Source organism: Heterodontus francisci, chromosome 33 (genome assembly GCF_036365525.1).
Source record: "Heterodontus francisci isolate sHetFra1 chromosome 33, sHetFra1.hap1, whole genome shotgun sequence".
Lineage (NCBI taxonomy): Eukaryota > Metazoa > Chordata > Chondrichthyes > Heterodontiformes > Heterodontidae > Heterodontus > Heterodontus francisci.
The window spans coordinates 53,192,172-53,211,961 of NC_090403.1; the positions used below are offsets into that span (position 1 = coordinate 53,192,172).

At 43.7% G+C, this 19,790-nt stretch overlaps 1 protein-coding gene across 1 annotated transcript; it reads right to left on the minus strand.

The window, feature by feature from the left end:
• Positions 1–384: 384 nt before the first annotated feature.
• Positions 385–19,034, minus strand: mrpl45 (mitochondrial ribosomal protein L45). The gene is made up of 8 exons (XM_068013579.1): positions 18,939–19,034; positions 15,232–15,433; positions 13,353–13,470; positions 11,050–11,148; positions 7,645–7,693; positions 7,296–7,445; positions 2,863–3,036; positions 385–718 (listed from the first exon to the last, which is right to left on the minus strand). Exons 1-8 carry the CDS (start codon positions 19,011–19,013, stop codon positions 620–622), a joined length of 966 nt encoding a protein of 321 aa, XP_067869680.1. The 5' UTR covers positions 19,014–19,034; the 3' UTR covers positions 385–619.
• Positions 19,035–19,790: the final 756 nt, after the last annotated feature.

Below are 19,790 nucleotides of genomic sequence, written 5' to 3' on the forward strand. Positions count from 1 at the left end.
CTTGGTCCATGAAACTACATTGTTACTCCCTCCTGGTTATTAATTACTCTGTATGGGATGCAGTGAAACCAATCTAGATTCACTACCGTGGGATGAATTCCATGTTCTCTGTAGACAACTACTCTCATTTGTGTTTAGATACAACAGCGGTGAATGGGCATAAACATTCTCCTGCTCTTGGTGTAAAGGCTGGTTAAGGCAGTCTTCACTGCGGTTTTTAAATGAAACCTCTGTGCACATTTCGAGTTAAACCTAGCTTGCAGTAGATGTAATGTCCTGTGTTGGAGCAACTGGATCAGAAATAAATGCTTGGCATAATAAAAAATGAAAGAAGCTTGCTCTGAGATTAGACTGAGGTAACAGAATTCAGCTGCTGGTTCCAGGTTTAAAGTGATTCTAGGTTTAATGGAAAAACTGATGTGAAGGAAACAGGTGCAAAACCAAGGTGGCGCTTCCAACATGTTGACTCGTTTTGGAGAGAGTTTGGCATTGTCCAGTTTAGAGGCAGACTGAGCTGGTGGCACGTGTGGAAATTCAACTCACGTCCAGTCCGCTGAAACACAACGTCCCAATGCAAGCAGCAAAGCTCGAGCGCGGTTTCCAGTCTCTGTGCATTTCCTCACTTGTTCAACTGTACAGATTCAGGTTTTGGAACCTCAATATTCTTCACCTCAAACTCTTCCCATGGCTTGTATTTGGGTCCAGGGATCATAATGGTCTGCAATTTAAAAATAAACCAAAATTAGCATTCTATAAATAAAACTGTTGCGCATTTTGCAATTTTCCCTGTAATGCAGCACAACACATGCAATATCTGGATGAGGGAGGTGGAACAGAAGCACAGGACTCATCAGCAACTCCATCAGCTACCATTACACAGATTGACACTCTGTGGTATGTTTTAAGCGAGCAGGGCCAAGATTTTAAAAGAAGTCTCTCCCCATGGCGTTTCCAGATGTTGCTGCCCTAGAATTTTGGCAAAACGTCCTCCTGCTTTCATAGAGAGGTACAGCACTGAAACAGGGCCTTCGGCCCACCGAGTCTGTGCCGACCAACAACTACCCATTTATACTAATCCTACATTAATCTCATATTCCCTACCACATCCCCACCATTCTCCTACCACCTACCTACAACTAGGGGCAATTTACAATGGCCAATTTACCTATCAACCTGCCAGACTTTGGCCTTGAGACATCCAAATACACTATACCACAAAAGCCAAGAAGTTATGGACTGGTTCTGCATAGTTTATGTATGATTCAGTGTCTACTCTCATCTACTATAGCAGAATAGAAATTGATAATTCTGTTTGTTACATATATATATATATATATATATATGTTAATATATATACCACCATGTGGCTTGTGCCTGTCTCAGGTCCCCCACCTCCATGATTGCAAACCCCGCTCCCAGGACTCACCTTGTTGTAGGCTGAGCAGACTGTGGATTGCCTGATATTGCAATGGTCTGATTCTGATGAGCTGCACAGTTTGAGGCCCAGGGCTCGAAATGGCTCCTGGCTCTTCATACCCAAAACTGGCAGATGGCTTCTGATTAAGTACTTTACAGTCTTCTGGACTCAACATTTAGTTCAACAATTTCAGACTGTAACCTCTGCCCCAGTTTTGCTTCCTTTTCCTTTACAAGTTTGGTTTTACTCTCATGTTTTTCTTTCTTTATTTCGGACAGCAACGGTTCTTGATTCTGCCATTCACATCTCCATAAACACGTTTCTTTACTCATCCCTTTACCACACCCTTTGGCTTCTCAACATCAACCCTTTAATCTCTCCTGCCATCCATCCTATCACAGACCTTCCCTTTTCTTTTCCCCCCTCCCCCCTTTCACTTGCTTAAAACCTATTACATCTCTACCTTTTCCCAGTTCTGATGAAAGGTCATCGACCTGAAACATCACTCTGTTTTTCTCTCCACAGATGCTGCCAGACTTGCTGAGCATTTCCAGCATTTTCTATTTTTATCTGGCAGATGGTGGGTGGGTTTCACCCGAAAGTTAAAATCTACCCCTTTCTGCCTTGTACATTAGGGTTGGGGTTGTTCTCCTTGGAACAGAGAAGGCTGCGAGGAGATCTGATTGAAATGTACAAAGTTTTGAGGGGCCTGAATAGTGTGGAGGTGAAGGGCCAATTTACCTTTGCAGAGAGGTCGGTGACTCGGGTGCATGCTTTAAGCGATAGCAAGTCTTTTTGCTTTCTAGTTGCAGAGGAATCTACCAACTTTGCTGGTTTTGGAATGATCTTGTGCACTTTTTAATCAGCTTCCATATCTCCTGTTGTTATCACTTACATTGGCTGCTTTCTAATCACAGCTGTTGTCACCATTTGGGAATTACTGATGATGCTTCATCATTGTCCATTATTATTTTGATCAGGGTGGATTAAACTTCATTTTGACTGTTGTGAAGCTCAATAAATTAAAGACTTTTTTTAAAAATTAAAAATATCAGTAATCCTCTCCCTCCAAAAACAGGAGCAAATGAGACAGACACACTAGAAATTAGGTTATTCAGAGCTCAGCATAACACAAATAGGCTTTACGGAAGCTATTCATGACACAGAAATTAAATACTGCAGCCACTGATTCTTTACTGCATTAAAAACTACCTGATTTTCTGAGATGTTGCACATGAAGAAGTCAAGACCAAATACAGCCGTTAGGAGAAATACAGCTAGAGGGCAAGGGACAATTAGACCAAGCTGCACAGGTGCAATTCAGTCCCTGTTTTAAAATTATATATTGTCTTTACTTTTATATCAGAGAGAGGGAGGTGATAGGCCATGGAGGGATTTGAAAACATACTGCAATAAAACGAGGTACAATAACCCATACAAATTACCTTAATGATAGGATCTTTGGGTGGGGCCCAAGCAGGTACTATCTTTCCATGCATTCTCCACAAACCGTAGGGATTGACCAAATGCCTCTCAAACACCACGTACTCCAGGACATCTTTCGGTAGATCTTCATTGCCGTACATCAGCCGACCAAATCGGTCGTAAATCGCCAAAGTCTGAGGGCAGAGATAGCAATTTATGGTTTCTCTGCTGCTACAGTTAATATTCTAATAATGTCAGAGCTTTTCCTCATAGTCAAGAATGGGTGTGTGATGCAATATTGTGGCAAAACAGTGACAGCTGGACAAGGAAATATAAAGGAAAAATATAAAATAATGTCTTCAACCTACAATGGTTGTCAAAACTCCCTTAAAGGATATGCTTCCGTTCAAACTGTTTAAGTAGACGTGTAGGCAGCTCCAACAACTCGTTTTTAAACAGAACTTTTAACAAAGTAAACTGTCCCAAAGCGCTTCACAGGAGCAAAATTTGACACCGAGCCACTGAAGGTGATATTAGGGCAGATGGCTAAAAGCTTGGTCAAAAAGATAGGTTTTAAGCAGCAGTTTAAAGGAGGAAAGTGAGGCAGAGAGGTTTATGGAGGGAATTCCAAAGCTTAGGGCCTTGGCAGCTGAAGGCACAGCCACCAATGATGGAGTGATTACAAATTGCAATGCCCAAGAGGCCAGAATTAGAGGAGAGCAGATATGTTAGAGGGTCTTGGGGATGGAGGAGATTACAGAGATAGGCCGGGGTGAGGCCAGGGGGGAGATTTGAAAACAAGGGTAGGGAAGCTAGGGAAGAACTTGAATTTAAAATTCAGCCGTGACCACCAACCCCATGGATCTGTGCACACACAATGGTGAAAAGATTGGACACCCATGCAATAAATAGTTCACTGACAAGTAGTACTACAGACACTGTTGGCAGTATAGCAAACAGTGCAGTATTACAATTTTGGAGCTGGTTCATGAGAAGTTACTGCAACTAGTTCTCCTTAGGGAACCTGAGATGAAGCACTTCCCAAAAGAAAAAAAACAATCTTGCTATTTGGCAAGAACTAATATTATTTAATAATAAGTTTCCTTTGCCTTATGGTTTAATTCCTTCTGAGTTGTGTCCCTCTAAAAAAGGAATCACAGAATTATTACAGTGCAGGAGGCCATTCGGCCCATCATGTCTGCACTGGCTTGCTGAAAGAGCAATTCCTTCAGTTCCATCCCCCTGCCTTCTCCCCATAACCCTGCACATTCTTCCTTTTCATACAGCTGTCTAATTCCTTCTGAATGCTTCAATTGAACCTGCCTCCACCACATTCTCAGGGAGCGCATTCCAGACCTTAACCACTTGCTGCATGAAAGTTTTTCCTCATGTCACTTTTGCTTTTTTTTTTTAACCAAATACTTTAAATCTGTGCCCTTTCGTTCGCGATCCTTTCACGAGTGGGAACAGTTTCTCTCTATCTACTCTGTCCAGACCCCTCATGATTTTGAATACCTATATCAAATCACCTCTCAGCCTTCACTTCTCCAATGAAAACAGTCCCAACTTCTCCAATCTATTTTCATAACTGAAATTCCTCATCCCTGGATCCATTCTCGTGAATCTTTTCTGTACTCTCTCCAATGCCCTGACATCTTTCTGAAAGTGTGGCGCCCAGAACTGGACGCAATACTCCAGCTGAGGCCGAGCTAGCGTCTTATACAAGCTCAACACAACTTCCTTGCTCTTGTACTCTATGCCCCTATTAATAAAGCCCAGGATACTGTATGCTTTATTAACCGCTCTCTCAACCTGTCCTGCCATCTTCAATGACTTATGCACATATACACCTAGGTCCCTCTGCTCCTGCACCCCTTTAGAATTGTACCTTTTATTTTATATTGTCTCTCCATGCTCTTCCTACCAAAATGAATCACTTCACATTTCTCTGCATTGAACTTCATTTGCCACCTGTCTGCCCATTCCACCAACTTGTCTATGCCCTTTTGAAGTTCTGCACTATCCTAATCACAGTTCACAATGCTTCCAAGTTTCGTATCATTTGCAAACTTTGAAATGGTGCCCTGTACACCAAGGTCTTGGTCATTAATATAAATCAGGAAAAGCAAGGTTCCCAACACTGATCCCTGGGGAACTCCACTACAAACCTTCCTCTAGTCTGAAAAACATCCATTAATCACTACTCTTTGTTTCCTGTCACTCAGCCAATTTTGTATACATGTTGCTAACATCCATTTTATTCCCTGGGCTACGAGTTTGCTCACAAGTCTGTTGTGTGGCACTGTATCAAAAGCCTTTTGAAAGTCCATGTACACCACATCAACAGCATTGCCCTCATCAACCCTCTCTGTTACCTCCTCAAAAAACTTCAGCAAGTTAGTTAAACATGATTTTCCCTTAAGAAATCCTTGCTGACTTTCCTTAACTAACTCGCATTTGTCAATGTGACTATTGATTTTGTCCCGAATTATTTTTTCTAAACGTTTTCCCACCACCTTTAAATCCCCTTTCTGGTCCCTAATCAGCCCTACTCCTCCATTTACCACCCTTTTACTATTTATATGCCGATAGAAAACTTTGGGAGTATTTTGGTTTGTTTTTTATTTGATGAGCATTTGATCTCAAAAGGTATAAAGTAGCAGGAAGGTCAGTAATCAGAGGACACAGATTTAAGGTAATTGACGAAAGAACCAGAACAGAGATGAAGAGACTTTTTTTAAACACAGCAAGTTATGACCTGGAATGCACTGCCTGAAAGGGTGGTCAAGTAGGTTCAATAATGACTTTCAAAGGGGAATTGGATAAGTACTTGAAGGGGAGAATTTGCAGGACTATGCTGAAAGGGACGAACTGAATAGCTCTTTCAAAGAGCCAGCAAAGGTAATGATGGGCTGAATGGCCTCATTCTGTTCTGTATCATTCTATGATCCTTACAGAACCTGATTCGAGCCCTATCCTGCACATTACAGCAAGATGAGCAAACAGTGAGATATCAAATGTGTTCTTTTTGATGTTTATGAACCTTTATGGCGAGCAGGCATTAGTTCCAAAAGTCAGTTAAATAATATTTAACCATCTGGAAACACAAAGGCAGGGGACTTTTGATGTGAAGGTAAACATATAACTTCTAGGTGTGACAATTTTAACCCATAATAGGCATTTGACACCTTCCTTTCACATGTTGGTTCAAAGCACCTTCAGCTTAATGGATTTATTGCTGATCTAAAGCAGGAGCCCTTTTTTCCTGCAGTTTGAGAACATACTTTGGCTCCTTCAAAAGGAGTCTGAGCCAATGAGCCAGACATTTTGTTTGCATGCTGACCTCCATTTAAATGTGGTGTCTTCTATTTGGAAACTGAGCGAAAAGAGAGAAACTAGGTGGAAAATTTCAGTCTCTGAGCAGCAACAAATTGTCCAACCCACTGGTGACATCACTGGGGAACTGCAGGTGGAGAGTTACCCAAGATCTGTGATCTTGGCAAGTCGTACATGTCATATACAGGAATTTATATAACGTACTAATCAATCTTTAGACACAGAATAGAAAACAAAGTGTAATCTTTGTATGAAGTACGTTTGAGAGCAGGGATTATTGGATCATGAAACCAAAACTCTGGACCATAAATATAGGACAGTCACCAAAAAGTCCAATAAGAAATGTAAGAGAAATTTCTTTACCCGGAGAGTGGTTAGAATGTGAAACCTATTACTATTTGGAGTGAGTGAAGAGAATAGCATAAATGCATTTAAGGGGAAGCTAAATAAACATGAGGAAGAAAGGAATAGAAGGGCATGCTGATAAGACAAGATGAAGTAGGGCGGGGGGTGGCTTGTATGGAGCAGAAACACCAGCACAGACTAGTTGGGCCGAATGGCCTGTTTCTATGCTGTAAACTCTTATCAACTGGATATCTTGCTGTGATTTTTTCTATATTGTAAGACATCCCTCTCCCTATCCTATAGAATCATAGGATAGTGCAGTATGGAAGAAGGCCATTCAGTCTATCAAGTCTGTGCTGGCTCATCCGAAGAGCAATCCAGCTAGCCTCACTCTTTCCCCAAATTCCAGCAATATTTTTTCCCTTTCAATTATCCAATTTCCTTTTGAAGGTATTGAATCTGTATCCACCACCACATCAGGCAGTGTATTCCAAATCCGAACCACTCAATGCATAATAAAGCTTTTTCTCTTGTCGCCTCTGTCTCTTTCGTCAATCACCTTAAAGATGTGCCCTCTGCCATTGGGAACACTTTCTCCTTATTTACCTCTGTCTAAACCCTTCATGATTTTGAACGCCATTATTAAATCTCCTCTTAACTTTCTCTGCTCCAAGCAGAACAGCCCCCAATTTCTCCTTATTAAAGGATTATGATTCTCTCATTCTCTGTGCTCCCCCATAGCCAATGCTAAACAGGGCTGACTGCCCGATACCTGCTGCGTGTGGAATCGGACGGTGACTTGACCATACAGATTCCCTTTGCTGACCATGTCAGGGCATCGAATGTGGACAACCCTCGGCGCTTCCAGCGACTGCAGAAACTTCCAGCGAATGGTCTTGAACCGGTTGCCGCGCACCATATCCTGATGGGAAGACCAGTGACTTAGATTAGTCTACTTTCCTCAAGGGGAGGGAGGATCAATCCAGGCTGCTCTGTGACCCCCTTTGCATCAATTTGGATCAATCCTCCCACCCTCCCAGCAAAGGAGAAGAAAAGTCGACTGCAATTTTATTTTTTAAAAACTTGTAGAGGTAAAGTCACAGAATGAGAAATGTACTCACCGGATAACAGCGCTCTGTTACCAACTTGTGAAGCATGACTTTGTCAAAGCTGTAAACAACATTTTTTAGAAATCACATTAATTCTATTTATGATTTCCTTGGGGAAACAAATGCATAAATTCTCTTCAGTTACAATACAGCAGGGAATGGAATCATAAATTTTGCGGCACAGAAAGCAGCCATTCTACCCATTGTTTCTGTGCTGGCTCTTTGAAAGAGCTTTCCAATTAGTCCCACACCCCTGCTCTTTCCCCATAGCTCTGCAAATATTTCCTTTTCAAGTATTTATTCAATTCCCTTTTGAAAATTAACATCGAATCTGCTTCCACTGCTCTTTCAGGCAGCACATTGCAGATCATAACAAGTCACTCTTTAAAATCAATCCTCATCTCCACTTAGTTCTTGCCAATGATCTTAAATCTGTGTCCTCTGATTTCTTATCCTCCTGCCAGTAGAAACAGTTCCTCCTTATTTACTCTGTTAAAAGCTCAACATTTTGAATACTTCTATTAAATCTTCCCTTAACCTTCTCTGCTCGAAGGCAAATAATCCGAGCTTCTCTAGTGTCTCCACATAACTGAAGTATTTAACCCCTGGTACCATTCTAGTAAATCTCCTCTGCGCAGAAGTTAACCAGCAGTCGATGAAAGCCTAGACTTCAGCAAAACCGTATCACAGTTCAGGAAAGCAACTCCTGAAAACTTCCCCACACCAACACACTGGACGCTACTCCATTAACATAAGTTTCCTGGGTACTCTAATGGTTTCTTGGATAAGTGCACTGCGTGTAGCTAGGCTTCCCAGCCCTGATCGCTACTGCAGCAGTACATGTGTGCGACCATCAAAGGACAAGATCGGGCTGCCTCACACAGTTGAACAGTCTGCCAGTACTCATTGTTGATACTCATACAAGAATGATCACTGGTGTCCGTGGACTCGTGTTCCAGCTTAAGTTAGCCGCATGAGAGAAAACTGGGAATAATACTTCTGAAATATTCAAAGTAATAACATTGAGGAGCATAAAATACATCAGGAATGCAAGAGCCTGTTGAACGAATTCCACAAACCAGAACTCAAATAAAAACATAAAGGTCCTTTGATTCTGGGGTGAGAGGTGGTCAAAACCAACTCACGTTAAGAGAACTTTGGAAACATCCACTAACTGAATCAGTATCAATCAGTATGCGTAACAGCAACACAGAAGTGACATCAAATCCACCCTGTGATATTCAATCGAACAGGTACATACCTACAGTTGCTAAATATTTGTTTTTATGCAGACGGGTGCATAAGTTAAAAAAGACTTGCATTTATATAACGCCTTTCACAACGTCAGAATGTTCCAAAGTGCTTTACAGCCAATGAAGTACATTTGAAGTGCAGACACTGTTATAATGTAGGACAAGCTGCAGACAATTTGCGCACAGCAAGCTCCCACAAACAGCAATGAGATAATGACCAGATAATCTGTTTTCAGGCACTGGTTGAGGGATAAACAGACAATGGGAAGAATTCCCCCACTCTTCTTTGAATAATGGCCACAAGATCTTTTACATCCACCGAAGAGGGCAAATGGGGCCTCAGTTTAATGTTTCATCCAAAAGACGGCACCTCTGACAGTGCAGCACCCCCCTGGTCCTGCACTGGGAGTGTCAGCCTATATTTTGTACTCAAGTCTCGAGTGGACCTTGAACCCATAATCGTCCAACTCAGAGGCAAGAGTGCTGCCAAGTGGGCACATAGAAATCTGCACGGCCTGGAATCAGAGCACTGATATCAGGAAATAGTGAACGCCCAGTTTACTGAAACATGTTGGGTGCAGTCTTGAAGAACACATCCTGAGCAGTTTCACCTGTGCAGACACATCCTGAACCAATAACTGAGAGCACAGCAGCACGGAGCGCAAATCTACCATGGCCCAGAAAACCTGTCTTTCAAGCTCGCGAGAAAGGCAGCAGCAAAACATAACTTGGGTTATAGTCTCCCAAAATAGATTGCAACGGGACATTGACAGGATGCAGAGCTGGGCTGAGAAGTGGCAGATGGAGTTCAACCTGGAAAAGTGTGAAGTGATTCATTTTGGAAGGTCGAATTTGAATGCAGAATACAGGCTTAAAGACAGGATTCTTGGTAGTGTGGAGGAACAGAGGGATCTTGGGGTCCATGTCCATAGATCGCTCAAAGTTGCCACCCAAGTTGATAGGGTCGTTAAGAAGGCGTATGGTGTGTTGGCTTTCATTAACAGGGGGATTGAGTTTAAGAGCCGCGAGGTTATGCTGCAGCTCTAGAAGGCCCTGGTTCGACCACACTTGGAATATTATGTTCAGTTCTGGTCGCCTCATTATAGGAAGAATGTGGAAGCTTTAGAGAGGGTGCAGAGGAGATTTACCAGGATGCTGCCTGGACTGGAGGGCATGCCCGACGAAGAAAGATTGAGGGAGCTAGGGCTTTTCTCATTGGAGCGAAGAAGGATGAGAGGTGACTTGATAGAGGGGTAACAAGATGATGAGAGGCATAGATAGAGTGGATAGTCAGAGACTTTTTCCCAGGGTGGAAAGGGCTATCACCAGGGGGCATAATTTTAAGGTGATTGGAGGAAGGTTTCGGGGAGATGTCAGAGGTAGGTTCTTTACACAGAGAGTGGTGGGTGCGTGGAATGCGCTGCCAGCGGTGGTAGTAGAAGCAGATACATTAGGGACATTTAAGCGACTCTTGGATAGGTACATGGATGATAGTAGAATGAAGGGTAGGTAGTTAGTTTGATCTTAGAGTAGGTTAAAGGTTCGGCACAACATCGTGGGCTGAAGGGCCTGTACTGTGCTGTACTGTTCTATTTTCTATAAAACAGTTGGTCACCCCTTCCTCTTGCCCAGTGCACCATGTCTCAATACGCAGTTGAAAAGCATTCTGTCCAGCATGAAGCCATACAGTTGATCAATAGGAGATGCACAGTAATAGTTTAAATTTCTCCGCCCTATCATCTACCCAGCAGATTCCCTCCCTGCAGCATAATCCAGACAGGGGCATCAACGACTTATTTATATAGAGCCTTGAATGTAGTAAAACATCCCAAGCTCTTCACAGAAAAAACTGGTCATAGATGTAGGTTTTAAGGAACGACAAAGGAGGATAGGGAGGTGGAGAGGTTTAGGAAGGGAATTCCAGAGTTTCAGCATAGGCAGCTGAAGGTACGGCTGCCAATAGTGCAGCCATGAAAATGCTTAAGAGGCCAGAATTAGAGAAGGGCAGAGATCTCGGAGTGTTGTAGGGATGGAGGAGGTTACTATTATAGTCACTTTCAGAATGTTTCAGTGCAACCCTTTGCCCTCCTGTAGCGAGAATATGCAGGACAATGCTTTCATATTTTCATTTACTTGTGCAAAGGTCCATGGAAATGTTCCTCACCTCACAAGACAGTGGTGTGCCTCTATGTAAATATCTTGGGACTTTGAGGGAAACTGCTTTGCACTGAATTCTTGATCGTATTCTTTCACCTTTCGGACTCTGTTAAAAGAAAGACTGTTAGTAGCCGTCACTGAAGAGGGACATCCCCATCGGCCAAAAACAAAGACATTAAGATGGAATAAAAGTATGAATTCCAATAATCTCATCGGCCGTAGGTCAATCATGGCACACTAACGAACTACTCCACCTTTTATTCATGATGCTATAATTACATGAATTCCACAAACACCAGTAGCCCTCCAGTACCTCTTCTGAGCACCTACTCTTCATATACAAGCACAGGCAATGAGTGTTATCAGGCTATTTGACTACAGGCAGCATCACATCCAAGCCCACTCCTGAATTCACCCAACTTCCACACACATGCAACTTCCGGCACAAGGCAGCGCACAGCAAGCAGGAACTGGCTACAGTCTCCCTTCTCTGGCCTGAGGACACTGAGGAAAACTGCAGCACCCCCACCCGACCACCACGACAGAGATCAGCTCCCTCGGCATAAACCAGGGCTTGAACCTGGGGGTGGTGGGGGGCAGGGTGGTCTGGCCCAATAAAGCACCACAAGGTGCACTGACGCAGAGCCTTCAGTGAAGTTAGAGGATCATTCCGTCTTTGTGTTTTTGTTGGCACACACTCAGCCAGATAATAGTCTCGGAGGATACAATTTGCTTTTCTTTTGCGCCCAATGAAAACAAGGTACACGATTGCTCAGGTGAAATGCAGGCCTCCTCTCACCGATACAGCTCTACACCAATCTCACTGCTCCACCAGTGCAACATTTTTATTCACTAGTCTTTCACCTTCAGGTACTTCTGATTGAGTTTCTGAAATTAACATTGATTAATTTTGAAACTGGAATAAGTCCCCGTGGATTGAGTCTTCCTGAACATATTTCTGACGAACATTAATAGCCAAGAGGATTTTATCTTGGTCTACCTGGCCCAATTTCATGTCCTAATTCCAGCAATAAAACCACACTGCTAAACGCCGTGTCAGCCCACTGCATCATTTCTCCACTGTTCAGATGGAAAGCTTTGTGCTTATATTGTGGCGTTCACAGCCTCAGCATGTTCCAAAGTGCATCACAGCCAATTTCCACGTAGCAAGGTCCCACAAACAGCAAAGTGATCTGGTTTAAGAGATAAATACTAACCAGGGCATCAGGGAGAACTCCACTGTTCTTGTTTGAAATAGTGTCATAGGGTCTTTTACGTCCAGCTGAGAGGGCAGAAGGGGTTTTGGTTTAACCTCTCATTCAAAAGACGGCACCTCCAACAATGCAGTGCTCCCTCAGTGTTGCCCGAGTGTAGTGATCCGTCAGTGCTGCCCCTCTGACAGTGCAGCGTTCCCTCACTACTAGATCATGTGCTCGTTTCTGGAATGGGACTTGTCCCACGACCTTCTGACTCAGGCAAGAGTGCTATTAACTGAGCTATGTTTAGTTCCCATTCTATGGTCCAAGACGCCTACTGTTTTCACTTTCTCTTTTATTAGGAAATTTTGGTAGATATATTAACATACATAATTAGAATTTAGATTACCTCATTATCCAGTATGTATGACCAACATAGTCATTAAAGATAGTAAAGAATTGAACTAGGATCACAAACCTAAGTCAGCTTGTCCCCACCCTTCCAACCCTTCTTCAGATAACCTGACTAGCTCAATGTACAAGGAAAGGGACTCAATCACAAAAACTACAAGTCTCAAACACAACAATAACTAGAGAAGCAGTGTATAATACTTTCTTGCAGTGGGTCTCAAAACGGGCTCTGTGGACTTCGGTGGATGGGGGGCAGTTCTGTACAGACTTTGCAGGGGGCCTGCAAAATAATGTGAAAGTGTTTACCAAACTTGGCGGGCCTACAGGTGAATGACAGCCAAGGGTGCTGTGGTCTGGGGGTGACCGTGGTTGAAAGTAAGCGAAAGAGCAGTGGCTAGGCAGGCTCAGTGTGAGCTGGAAGGTGGGAGCAGAATACAGGAAACATCACACCAAGGATAGACAGACTGTACAGTGAGAAGCAGGCACACCTATCTCACTGATATCTGTAAGCAAATATCTGTTTTCCTAAAAGTATGATTAAAACACCCTTTACATGCAGCACTTTCATATTATGAGTATTATATAGTATTATAATTTAGATGACGGGTCCATGATTACTCATCCATTTGTAAAGGGGTCCTGCAACCAAAAGGTTTGCGACCCACTGCTTTATTACTCATGAGAATGCACAAGGGCAACTTACGCAAGCTGGGAAGCCACACTTTGCTTGATCTGTTCTGCACGTTGTTTAAGTCCTGCCTTTGTTAGGGAGGACATGCGAGCATCACCTTCGGGTGGAACGTATGGATCAAATATTCCAGCTACAGAAGAGACGCAAGAGTGGGGTTAATGGCAGGGAAAGATCAGCTGGTCCAACAAGCCTGCCCCACACCATGATGGCTGGAGCATCATTCCCCACTACTCTCACCCCCAACCCCAACCGTGTAATTTCCCTGCAGAGGAAGAAAAAAAGGGGGAAAAAGTCCAATAAGGGAAAAAAATTCTTCTCGGACTCCCTCAAGCGATCAAAACTTGTCCAGGAGATCACACTGGCCATGTGTTACCAATGAAGACTTCTGCATGATATGATCTCTGCCCCAGTCAGTTCCCTCTTCAAGCCAATGCATAGTCAGCACCCACCACACCAGCTGGTAACGTGTGTTAAAATAAGATACGTCACCCTCTTAAAATGAATTCTATTAAATAAAATGCCTTTGCACCAAAAATGTATTTGCCAATTGTGGAGTAAGGACAGAAAAACTGATCAATTTTCTCCCCTCCTTGCCTGCAATCACTGAACTGTGCCCTGGCCGCCCTGCAGTACCCCTTGACCGAGTGACCATCCTCCACGTACGAGCCTGGACATTGAGTGCCATTTGTTCATGGGGAGCATCACACTCGGCCTGATCTCGACCTTAGCCTCAGCCGAGGTCCGCACACATGCACCTCTGGCACTGGCCACTAGATGGAGTAAAGGTGTTGGGACCCTGGCTGATTACTGTAGGCCCTGTATTGCCACCCTCCCTAAGATAAGGCTTAGGGTAACCAAAAATGTCCCCTCCAAATTTGTGTGTGTACACGGCCTGTTCATTTGAATGCACAGTAACTTTAAATTTTTTGCATGGCCACCCACAAAGATATTGTAAAGGGGACAATTTGTGAGCAGCCTGCACAGCACCTTCCGGGTTGCCGCATGGCTATGTGCACAGCTCACAGAAAACAATGGCTGGCAATCCTCCGGAATTGTTCTGAGGGGGAGTGGGGGTGGGGTTCCAGGAATTTACTGACACTGCTGTGGGCAAATACAGGAGAAAAATCAGAGGGACATTAAACAAAATTGTGTGTTTTTTAATCATTTTCTTTTAACACTTTTTTAGTTCTAAAGGTATTGGCGAAATCAGAAAAGAGGCTGTTTGATTAACAGTCAAGATTAATCCAATTGTGTATTAGAGTCTGTTCCCTTTCCAATTGGCCTTGAAGGAGGAGATTTTTTTAATGTAGCAAGTTGTAACAATCTGAATGCAAAGGGCAGTAGCAGCAGATTCAATAGTAGCTTTCTAAAAGAGAATTGGATAGGTATTTAAAAAAGAAAAAATTTGTTAGGCTGTGGGAAAAGAGCAGGATTAATTGGATAGCTCTTTCAAAAGAACCAGGGCAGACACAATGGGCTGAATGGCCTTCCTCTGTGTTGTAAGAGTCAATGAAGCTACTGATCATCTAATCTGTATGATTCAGTGCCACACTGACCAATGAATTTATCAACTCGTTCACTGAGCTGCCCCCAGTGTACAAACCGATGGCAAAATTCAATGTCCAAGGTCACATAAGAAGAATGGCCACTCAGTGAGAGGTACAGACGGGTGTCCAGTACTAGTGGGACTGTGCCACAGTATGGGCCAAAAGCTGTATTGCTTCCTCAAATTAAAAATGAACAGACCCGAGATCCAAAAACCCATTGAGATCATCGCAACTTTCCTCGGATGCTGAAGGTGAAACATTTACAACTCGTCCTACACAATTTGATTTCCTTCTACAGCTGATGCAGTGCATGCTCCATGATGCTAGTGATGGATCTCCTCTACCTGTACACGATATGTTGATGGACCGCTCCATGTACTGTTGCCGAATCACCAGTCCTGCAGCCCGTGCTACTTTCTCCTGATCGACAGAGCTGTCCTGTTTACGTGGTGGAACATAATGTCTCTTCTTTGTTCTCACAGTAATGACGGACACAGAGGGACACAGCTTTACAGGATTAAGCAGTCCTTCCAGGCCCTGGCAAACCTGTCAGGCAGACAAATATTCCTTTGCATAAACATTAAACTCGCAATTCACTCACTTCCTTAGAAGACTCGGATGAAAGGCTGGCTGTTTACAAATCCCTCCACAATCTGCCTCTGCAACCTCCTCCAGCCGTACGCTGCAGTTTGTATTTTCATTCTGCTCCTCTGTGCATCTCTTCAACCATCACTTCCCTGCACTACAGAAGTCTCTTGTAAACCCTTCCACATTCTTCTCCCCTCTCCACCTTCAAAGCTCTCTTCAAATTCCGCATCTTTGCTGACACCTTCAGTTCCTGCCCCCAACTCTTCCAATGCTTGCTCAGAGTCTGAGTTTCCTTATTAAACTACTCTACCAGCACAAAAAGAAAAGAAAGCTGCTGGTCTTAGTGATAGGAGAAATTTGATGTGATGGGTCAAAAGGAGTGCACAATTATGATTTTCTTACAATGCTTTGCAGCCAGTGTTCCTATAAGCTAACCATATGGTAACCAACACACTCATCTACATAAAAGCAAAGTACTGCGGCTGCTGGAAATCGGAAATAAGCATCTGTGGAGAAAGAAACAGAGTTAACATTTCAGGTCGATTTTTCATCAGAACTAAAGCGTTATTTCTCTCTCCATAGATGCTGCCAGACCTGCTGAGTTTTTCCAGCATTTTCTGTTCTTATTTTATCCCTCATCTACATTCCGCTTCTCGCTGAAAACATCTGCAGGCATGAAATTAGCTTTCACATGTGCACAGCTGCTACCCAGTTCTATTTCTCCATCACATTTTGTGATCTCCTCAAACGGCTCTGTATTTATGGATTATTTGGAATCATCTTGAGTCAGTTTGCTCCAGCTCAGCATCCGGAACACGAAAGCCATCAGGTTTGATCCCAGCGAGAATTCCTGTTCCCCAGTCACTGACTCCATCTCGCTCCCCAATCAGTCTCAGACTGTTCACAATCTTAGTGTCTGTTTAGACGAACAAATGAATTAGGAGCAGGAGGCAGCCATTCAGCTTTAAAGCTCATATTCTTTCCTTTGCCAAGACCGCTTACTTGATAGGTAAATTGGCCAGTATAAATTGTCACTAGTATAGGTAGGTGGTAGGGAATGTAGGGACAGGTGGGGATGTTTGGTAGGAATATGGGATTAGTGTAGCATTAGTATAAATGGGTGGTTGATGTTCGGCACAGACTCGGTGGGCCGAAGGGCCTGTTTCAGTGCTGTATCTCTAATCTAAAAATCCTCCTTCCCAACACAGCCCCAGCTTCCAATACTGAAAAAGCTTACACATCCCTCCATCACTTCTAGACAAGAATACACTAACGTTCATTCCAACCTCCATAACTTCAAACTTTACCAATACTTTACCACAAATATCTTTTTCTACACTAAATGTTGCTCTCCCATGGCCCCCACTGTCACTAACATACATTAACTATTCATCCCCCACCATGCATTCAATTCAAAATCCTTATCACCTATAAATGCAATGACTTGACTCAAGCTCTTTCTGAAATCAGCTCCAGCCCTATATCCACAGAACCATAGATAAATTACGGCACAGAATGAGGCCATTCAGCCCACTGTGTCTGCACCGGCCAAAAAAACTAGCCGCCCAATCTAATCCCACTTTCCAGCACCTGGTCCATAGCCTTGCAGGTTACAGCACTTCAGGTGCAGGTCCAGGTACCTTTTAAATGAGTTGAGGGTTTCTGCCTCCACCACCATGCTTGGCAGTGAATTCCAGATACCCACCACCCTCTGGGTGAAAAAGCTTTTCCTCATGCCTCCTCTAATCCTTCTACTATTCACCATCGTGTCTGCACCGGCTCTCAAAGAGCAATTCACCTGGTGCCATTCCCCTGCCTTCTCCCCATAAACCTGCACATTCTTCCTATTCAGATAATAGTCTAATTCCCTTTTGATTGCCTTGATTGAACCTGCCTTCACCACGTTCTCAGGCAGTGCCTCCCAGATCCAAACCACTCGCTGCATGAAGAAGTTTTTCATGTCGCTTTTGCTTCTTTTACCAATCACTTTAAATCTGTGCCCTCATGTTCTCGATTCTTTCATGAGTGGGAACAGTTTTTCCCTCTCCACTCTGTCCAGACCCATGATTTTCAATACCTCTATGAAATTTCCTCTCAGCCTTCTTTTCTCTAAGGAAAACAGTCTTAACTTCTCCAATCTGTCTTCATAACTGAAGTTCCTCATCCCTGGAACCATTCTCGTGAATCTTTTCTCCAATGCCTTCACATCTTTCCTAAAGTGCGGCACCCAGAACTGGATGCAATACTCCAGCTGAGGCCGAACTAGTGTCTTATTTTAATGTAACTTACTTGATCTTGTACTCTATGCCCCGATTAATAAAGCCCAGGATACTGTATGCTTTATTAACCACTCTCAATCTGTCCTGCCATCTTCAATGACTTATGCACATATACACCCAGGTCCCTCTGCTCCTGCACCCACTTTAGTGTTGTCCCCTTTTGGTTATCTTGCCTCTCCAAGTTCTTCATACCAAAATGAACGACATCACATTTCTCTGCATGGAACTTCATCTGCACTTGTCCGCCCATTCCACCAACTTGTCTATGCCCTTTTGAAGTTCTACATTATCCACCTCACAGTTCACAATTGTTTCAAGTTTCGTATCATCCCCAAATTGTGCCCTGTACACTAAGGTCAATGATATTTATATATATCAGGAAGAACACGGGTCCCAACACTAATCCTTGGGGAACTCCACTTCAAACCTTCCTCCAGCCTGAAGAACATCCATTAACCATTACTCTCTGTTTCCTGTCCCTCAGCCAATTTTGTATCCATCCCTTTCAGTCCATGAGTTATAACTTTGCTGACAAGTCTGTTGTGTGACACTGTATCAAACGCCTTTTGAAAGTCCATGTACACCACATCAACAGCATTGCTCTCATTGAGTAACTCTCTGTTACGCTTCAAAAAAACTCCAGCAAGTTAATTAAACATGATTTTCCCTTAACGAATCCGTGCTGGCTTTCCTTGATTAACCCGCATATGTTTTGCGTGACTATTAATTCGGTCACGAATTATTATTTCTAGAAGTTTTCCCACCACCGAAGTTAAACTGACTGGCCTGTAGTTGCTGGGCTTATCTTTACACCCTTTTTTGAACAAGGATGCCTCAAGCAGTTGAATAGTCTGCAGCCATTCGTTACCAAGACTCAGTGCCTCTTGGGTGAGGCAGCCCTGGAGAACTCCCCCCAATCAACAGGGGAGAAAACTGGCATTAAATCAAATCAAAGAGTCTATTCATTGGTAGCTGCCGCTTCAGCTGATAGGTTCGGAGCGGTTCAAAGAAACCCCGGGGCTTTTAGAACTGAGGGGTCAGGAGCCGGGAGGCCGCAGCGGGTCTTTGACTGGGTTCCACGGTGATGGACGCGGGCCTTCAATTCAGCTTTTACCACCGCTTCCCAAAGCCTGCGGGGGCCCGGCCTCCAACTCCGACCCGCGGTGTTTGTGAGGCCGCCCTACCTGCCGGCTGGCGTTCAGACCCCGTCCGAGGGGTTTCTCAACCGCCCGCAGGAGCCTCCCCATGGGCGCCGCCATCTTCCCGCCCCGCAGCCTGACGGGAATCTGGAGGACCAGCTGGAAGGCCTGGAGCGCCCTCTTTGGTAGGAGTGCAGCATCGCCATTCATTACAAATGGGATTGAGGCTGAACGTGGGGGACAGGCTTTAAAATCTGAAGCAAAAGGCAGGCCTAACATTTTTGCTGTTGTCTGTTGATGAAATGTCACATCTGTAATGTTAGCCTATCTTTCTCTTTCAGAAGCTATGATTTTGCAAGAATTTTTCTTTTTATTTCAGATTTCGAAGCTTTTCTCTATAAATACATTTCAAGATGAAAGAAAAGGAATAAGGGGTAGTAGATGTAGATGTTTCTCTTGTGGGTGAGTCAAAACTGGAGTCATAAATATAAAATCGTCACTAATAAATCCAATACGGGGGATTCAGGAGTAACCTTTTTACCCGGAGAGTGGTGAGAATGTGGAACTCACTACCACAGGGAAGAGTTGAGGTGAATGGCATTTAATGGGAAGCTGGTTAGGTACATGAGGAAGAAAGGTGATGTTGATAGGCTGAGATGAAGTTGGGTGGGAAGAGGCTTGTGTGCAGCATAAACACTAACATAGACCTGTTGGACTGGAGGGTCTGTTTCTTTGCTGTGAATTCTATGTACTGCTACGCTGGATAGTTGACACATTTCCACATTCTGAGTAGCTTTGTCTGGCATCAAATCCCTTACAAGACACAAAGACCGATGTGACTGGGACTAGTGGCAGCCACAGAATTCATTGTTAGTTTTCCCAAAACAGTAATGGCGC